Below are 7,203 nucleotides of genomic sequence, written 5' to 3' on the forward strand. Positions count from 1 at the left end.
CACTCCCCACCCACTGTCCTCATCCATAGGTGCACGATTTTTGTCCAGTCTCTTCCCGCATCCCCACACCCCTTTCCTCCCCAAGAATAGTCAGTCCATTCCCTTTCTATGCCCCTGATTCTATTATAATCACCAGTTCAGCCTGCTCGCCAGTCCCTGCCCACCCGAGCCTGCTGCACATGCTGCCTGGCGTTTGGTCATCCATTCAGTCATTTTGGATGTTACGGACCCTGGCTCTCTCTAGATATAGATATAGATATAGATATAGATAATATAGATATAGATATAGATATGTTGGGTGCTTTCCTTTTTTATTTCATACTTTTAAATCCTCACCGGCGCGTATGTTTTTATTGATTTTAGAGAGATAGGAAGTGGGAGTGGAGGAGGGGAACATTTATTGGTTGACTCCCTTTCATATCCCAATTGGGAGTCAAACACTAAATTGGGCCTGGGACCTGACCTGAAACCGAACCCACCAACTTTTTTTTTTTTTTTTTTTTTTTTTTTTGTGGTACATCATATTGGTTTAGTTCAGAGCACTTTTAAATTCTTTTTGGGTATTAACCCCTTTTCAGATATTTCTTTTCAATTATTTCATTGATGAATATGTTCTCCCTTTTAGTTGTTTGCCTTTTTATTTTGTTGATGGTTTCCTTTTAGTTTGATGTAGTTTCATTTGTTTATTTTTTCTTTTGTTTCTCTTTCCCAAGGAGATATATGAAAAGTGATATTGCTAGGAGAAATATCCAAGGTATTACTGCCATTGTTTTTATCTAGGATTTTTATGGTTTTGAGTCTTACATTTAAGTCCTTCATGCATTTTTCTGTATTCTGGTGTAGGTGTAAGAAGCTGTTCTAATTTCATTTTTTTGCATTTTCCCAGCAACATTTATTGAATATACTATCTTTATTGTATGTTCTTGCCTACTTTGTTATAAGTATTCCTTCACTGTAAAGGCATGCATTTATTTCTGGGCTCTCTGTTCCGTTCCACTGATTTATATGCTGTTTTTATGCCAGGACCATGCTGTTTTGATTACTATGGCCTTGTAGTAAAGTTGGATAGTAAGTAGTATGATTCATCCACATTTGTACTTCTTTCTCAAGATTGCTGTTGCTATTCAGGGTATTTTGTGGTTCCATATAAAGTTTTTGAGTATTTGTTCTAGTTATGTGAAATACACCATTGGTATCTTGATAGGAATTACATTGACTCTATAGATTGCTTTACGTAGTATGGACATTTGGTGATATTAATTTTTCCTATCCACAAACAACATATATGCTTCCACTTATAATTTACATTTAATTTCATTTTGTATGTTTCAGGTGTAGAACATAGTGTTTAGACAAATATTTCAGAGTTTTCTGCCTGATATTTTCATTACCCCCCGCCTCCTAATGTATTTTGTCATCATGTGCCGTTTCAACATAAAAATGTAGCGGATTTTAATAAAGGCCTTATACATGCCAAGTTTTAAATTGTTCCTCAGGTCCAGGCCCTGGTTACATTGTTAAATTCCACCGGAAAGACTTTTTTGCGTGTGATCTATGGTTTCAATATATGTGTCTATATGTCCTAAAAATCATGTGTAGAGGACTTTTGTAGAGGGCTAAGTTGTCCTGTCTTGCTCATGCCTGACCTCTAACTCTAACTTCTTATCTCCATGAAATGAAAGAGGAAAAAGGTCAGAGTTATTAATATAAAAAAATGATCATTCATACTCCTCCACAAGAATATTTTCATTCATTTACGTGTATCTACTTCTAATAATCTGGAGTACTTCAGTACAATATGCCCAGGCACATTTTGTTCCAAGTTGAATTTCCACACACCGCTTGGCCTCTCCTGTTTGGTGATGAGAATAGAAGAGAAAGCTACCAGGCCTTTATTATATTCAAAATCGTGAAAACTTTATGCAGACATGACACTGTTTCCTAGACTGTTGCACCAAATGGTGGTTATAATGAAGATGAGTTTTCACATAAGGAATCGATGCTTTCAGTATAGATGTATTTGAGTTAATTATATAGAACTTGTTCAAGGTGCTTTTTACCCTGACATTAGAGAGCAATGAAGACTTGAAGTGATCACAGTAAAATCATATCAATAAATTTCATGTGTTCTTGAGGAAGTGAATGCAGCAAATTACTAATAGTCTTACAACCAAGTCATAGACTGAATGTTGGGTACCACATGTCCCATGTGAACTTCTTATGAATTATGTATAGATCCCCAGTGCTGTCATACCCATTCTTCTATATGCATATGTGGGATGTTTTAGGACTCAGTGGCCTTTGAGGATGTTAATGTGGAGTTCACCGTGGAGGAGTGGGCTTTCCTGGATCCGACCCAGAAGAAACTCTACACGGTTGTGATGCTGAAAACCTTCTGGAACCTGGCATCAGTAGGTAGTTATAGCAAATTCTTTTTTTAAAAAAAATATATTTTCATTGATTTTAGAGAGGAAGGAGAGGGAGATAGAAAAATCAATGATAAGAGAGAATCACTGATTTGCTACCTCCTGTGCACCTCACACTGGGGATCTAGCCTGCAAACTAGTCCTACTGGGAATTGACCTATGACCTCCCAGTTCATAGGTTGACCGTCAACCACATAGCGACTCTGGCCTGCAGCAACTTGTTACTTATTTAGTGAATTAGAAAACTAGTGTTGCTTGCTCATCAATGCTGTTTCAAGAACTGAAATATCAAAAGGGAATACATTGGTAATTAAATTAGGAATGATCACAGCTCATTGTGTATCTAAAACCTAACCATTTTTTATATTATTTAATAATTTATAATGCTTTTTCTAGCATGTATTTTAGAAGAAAAATGTGAAGGCCATGTCAGTGAGGATCAGTATGAAAATCATGGGAGGAATCTTAGGTGAGTTGCATTGACCTGAGAAAGCATTAAGAGCACCTTTGTGTTTTTTTACACATGTTTTTACATCAAGTCCCCCACTGGGGATCGAGCCCACAACCCGGGCATGTGCCCTTGACTGGAATCGAACCTGGGACCTTTCAGTTCAGAGGCCAACGCTCTATCCACGGAGCCAAACCAGCTAGGGCACACATTCTTTTTTTTAAATATATTTTTATTGATTTTAGAGAGGGAGGAGGAGGAGAGAAATAGAGAAAAATCAATGATGAGAGAGAATCACTGATTGGCTGCCTTCTGTGTGCCTCACACTGACAATCTGCAAACCAGTCCTACTGGGAATTGACCTGTGACCTCCCGGTTCATATGTTGATGGTCAACCACAGAACGACTCTGCCCTGCAACAACTTGTTACTTATTTAGTCAATTAGATAACTAGAGTTGGTTGCTCATCAATGCTGTTATGCCATTTCAAGAACTGAAATTTGGAAAAGGAATACATTGGTAATTAACTGGGAATAATCACAGCTCTTTGTGTACCTAAAATCTAACCATTTTTAATATTCTTTAATAGTTCATAATTCTTTTTCTAGCATGTATTTTAGAAGTAAAATGTGAAGACCGTGACAGTGGAGATCAATATGAAAGTCATGGGATGAATCTTAGGTGAGTCACTTTGTCTTGAGAAAGCATTAAGAGCATCTTTGTGTTTTTTGTTTTTTTTTAATGTTTTTATATATTTTATTTATTTATATATTTAATATTTTAAAACAATAATTTCAGAGAGCTAGGGAGAGGGAGATAGAGAGACAAACAGTGGTAAGACAGAATTATTGATTCCTGCCCATGCCCCACACTCGGAATCAAGCCCAGACCTGGGCATGTGCCCTGAATGCAAATTGAACTGTGACCTCCTTGTTCAGAGGTCAGTGCTCAAGCACTGAGCCATGCCAGTGGTGTAAAATACGTTTTTATTGATTTTAGAGTGTGGAGGTGAGAGGGAAAGGTAGAAACATCGATTGGCTGCCACCTGCATGTCCTGTAGTGGGGTGAATAAATCTGCAGTCTGGCTGTTTCCTTTTGGGGAATTGAACTGGCAACCCCCTGGTGTGTGGGTCCATACTGAACCACTGAGCCACATGGGCCTGGTGCAAACAGAATCTTAAAAACAGGTAACCCAATTGTATCAGCCCAGTTTTAAATTTATTGATTCTTCAAATAATCTCAACATGTTTTTTTCTGAAATAAGACCTAATGTTTAGTGTATAAAAAATAATTGCATTTGGAAACAACGTACAGAAGTACCATTAACCCTTTTCGGTCCAACATGGAGGCTGACTCGACCGACCAGGTGCTAGGAACAGGTCCAACGTTGAGGCTGAGGTCGACACCGCAAACAGGTTTAACATTCAATCCCATCAATTAATTTGGACCAGACTGTTTGAATTCCAAAAATAAAATTGGACCGCAAAGGGTTAATGACTGTAACTGTTATCATAATATCTATGATCCAGCCTATTTCAGAGGTTTTAGGATATCCACTTTCAAATAATAAGAATGTACAGAAACCCTGAACTTTCTTTGAAAACAGTAAAAATGTCATTGTCATACTATTAATAAATATGAAATCATTAACAAAGTATTAATAATATGCTTCTGACTTTTACAGCAGTCATATGGTAGAGAGACTGTGTAAATGGAAATATGGTTGTCAATTCAGAGAAAACTTTAGCCAGATTCCAAATCATAATGAGAAGACGGAAACTCCTACTGAAATTAAACAACCTAAATCCAGGTTGTGTAGGCAAATATTCATGCATTATTTATCCTTGAATAACCACCTGAGCTCTCACATTGGACCCAAACTACACCTGTGTCAGGAATATGAAGAAAACCCTTATAAATGTAAGGAACCTGAGAAAGCTTTCAAGCCTCACCAACATATTCAAAGACATAAAGGCAGCCCCAGTGAGAAATCTTTCCACTATTCAACTTCCCATAGAAATCACGAAAGAACGCATATTGCTGGGAAACCGTTTGAGTGTAAGCAATGTGGGAAAGGCTTTAATCATCTCATTTACTTTAAACTTCACAAAAATACTCATACCGGAGAGAAACCATATCAAAGTAAGCAACGTGGCAAAGCTTTCAGTTCTCCCAAGTACTCTGGAGAAAATGAAAGCACACACACTGGAGAAAAGCCCAATCAGTGTAAGAAATCTGGAAAAGCTTTCAGTTCCACTTCTCTTAGAAATTCTGAGAGAACTCATACTGGTGAGAAACCTTATAAATGTAAGCAATGTGGTAAAGATTTCTCTCATCGAACTTCCCTGCATTATCATAAAAGAACACATACTGGGGGAAAACCCTATGAATGTAAGCAATGTGGTAAAGTATTCTCTCATTCAGCTACTCTCCAAAAGCATAAAATCATTCATCCTGGGGGAAAATCCTATAAATGTCAGTATTGTTATAAAGATTTATCTAATCGAACTTCCCTCCTACGTCATGAAAGAATTCATATTGGGGAAAAACCCTATAAATGTCAGCATTGTGGCAAAGCTTACTGTGATCGTGGTGCCCTCTGTCGTCATGAAAGAACTCATACTGGGGTAAAACCCTATGAATGTAAGCATTGTGGTAAAGGTTTCAATTATCCATCTTCTCTCCAAGGTCATGAAAGAATTCATACTGGGGAAAAACCCTATGAATGTAAGCATTGTGGAAAAGCCTACAGTTATCCACAGTCCTGTCAAAGGCATGAAAGTACACACACTGGCAAGAAGCCCCATGTATGTCAGAAATGTGGTAAGGCTTTCAGTCTTTCTGCATATCTTAGAGATCATGAAACAATACATACTGGGGAGAAACCCTTTGACTGTAAGCAATGTGGGAGAGCTTTCAGATATTCCAGTTCTCTTCGATATCATAAAAGAATGCATAATGGGGAGAACCCCAACAAATGTAAGGAACATGGAAACCAAGAAAAATTTCATACTTGGGGAAAACCCTATGAATGTATCCATTGTGGTAAAACTCTCTTTTCTCTACGTTCCCTCCAATATCATGAAAGAACACACACTGGAAAAAAGCCCCATGTATGTCAGGAATGTGGTAAGGCTTACAGCCATTCTGCATCTCTTAAAGATCATAAAACAATACATACTGGGGAGAAACGCTATGACTGTAAGCAATGTGGGAGAGCTTTTAGATATTCCAGTTCTCTTAGAAATCATCAAAGAATGCATACTGGGGAGAAACTCTACAAATGTAAGGAATGCGAGAAAGCCTTCTATTCTGCCAGATGTCTTAGTAAGCATAAAGTATCTCATCATGGAAAAAAGCCTCATGAATGTAAGGAATGTGGTAAAACTTTCCTTTTTCCTATTTGCTTAGAAATCATGAAAAACATCATGCTTAGGGAAAACCCTATGAATGTAACCATTGTGATAAAGCTTTCTCTTATCCAAGTTCCCTCTAACATCATGAAATAACTCATAATAAGGAAAAACCCTATGACTGTAAACCATGGGCCAAACCCTTTATTCATCCCAGTTCCCTTCAAAATCACAAAAACACTGATAGTGGAGAGATATCAAAATGAATGAAAGAACTCACACTGAAAATAAGCCCTATCGTTTAAAGACTGTAGAAAAGCCTTTGACCATCCTAGTTTCTTTCTCTTTTTTTTTAAATATTCACCTGAGGATATTTTTCCATTGAGAGAGTGGAAGTCAGAGAGAAAGACAGAGCAATATTGATGTGACAAAAACATATCAATTGGTTGCCCTCCTTCACATGCCTAGATATTTAAGGACACAAAGTGGAGAAAAGCTCTATGAATGTAAGGAATGTGGTAATGTTTTCAGTTTTTCCAAGTCTCTTAGAACACACACTGCGGAAAAACCTTATGAATGTAAGCAATGTGGGAAACCTTCAGTTGTGTCACACATCTTGGAAGACAAAAGAAGACATGATGGGGGAGCCTGGAAGATGGTGGCATAGGTAAACACCTGTACTTGCTGCCTCTCACAACCACACCAAAACTCAACTAAAAGATAAAATAACTATCATCCAGAACCGCAGGAAGCTGTCTGAGTGGAAGTTCTACAACTAGAAGGAAAGAAAAAGGCGCATTGAGACTGGTAGGAGATGCGGAGGTGCGTGGAACAGGCTGGCGACCGCATGCACTATGTTTTTGTTTTGTTTTTTTTTTCAATCAGGAGGGAGATACAAGCTCCTGATTGCTCTGAACTCCAGTTCCGGGATACACTCTGGTTACCCAGACTCATACAGGGAAAAACTGGACTGTCT

General features: G+C 37.9%; 1 protein-coding gene across 1 annotated transcript in view; it reads left to right on the plus strand.

The window, feature by feature from the left end:
• Positions 1 to 6,869, plus strand: part of LOC102260233 (zinc finger protein 14-like) — a 36,147-nt gene extending 29,278 nt beyond the window's left edge. The window contains exons 2-4 of the mRNA XM_014535101.1: positions 2,289 to 2,415; positions 3,483 to 3,555; positions 4,559 to 6,869. Of these exons, the coding sequence (XP_014390587.1) occupies positions 2,289 to 2,415; positions 3,483 to 3,555; positions 4,559 to 6,383 (2,025 nt within the window). The 3' untranslated portion in view covers positions 6,384 to 6,869. The remainder of the gene's footprint in view (positions 1 to 2,288; positions 2,416 to 3,482; positions 3,556 to 4,558) is intronic.
• Positions 6,870 to 7,203: the final 334 nt, after the last annotated feature.

Source organism: Myotis brandtii, unplaced genomic scaffold (assembly GCF_000412655.1).
Source record: "Myotis brandtii unplaced genomic scaffold, ASM41265v1 scaffold1012, whole genome shotgun sequence".
Lineage (NCBI taxonomy): Eukaryota > Metazoa > Chordata > Mammalia > Chiroptera > Vespertilionidae > Myotis > Myotis brandtii.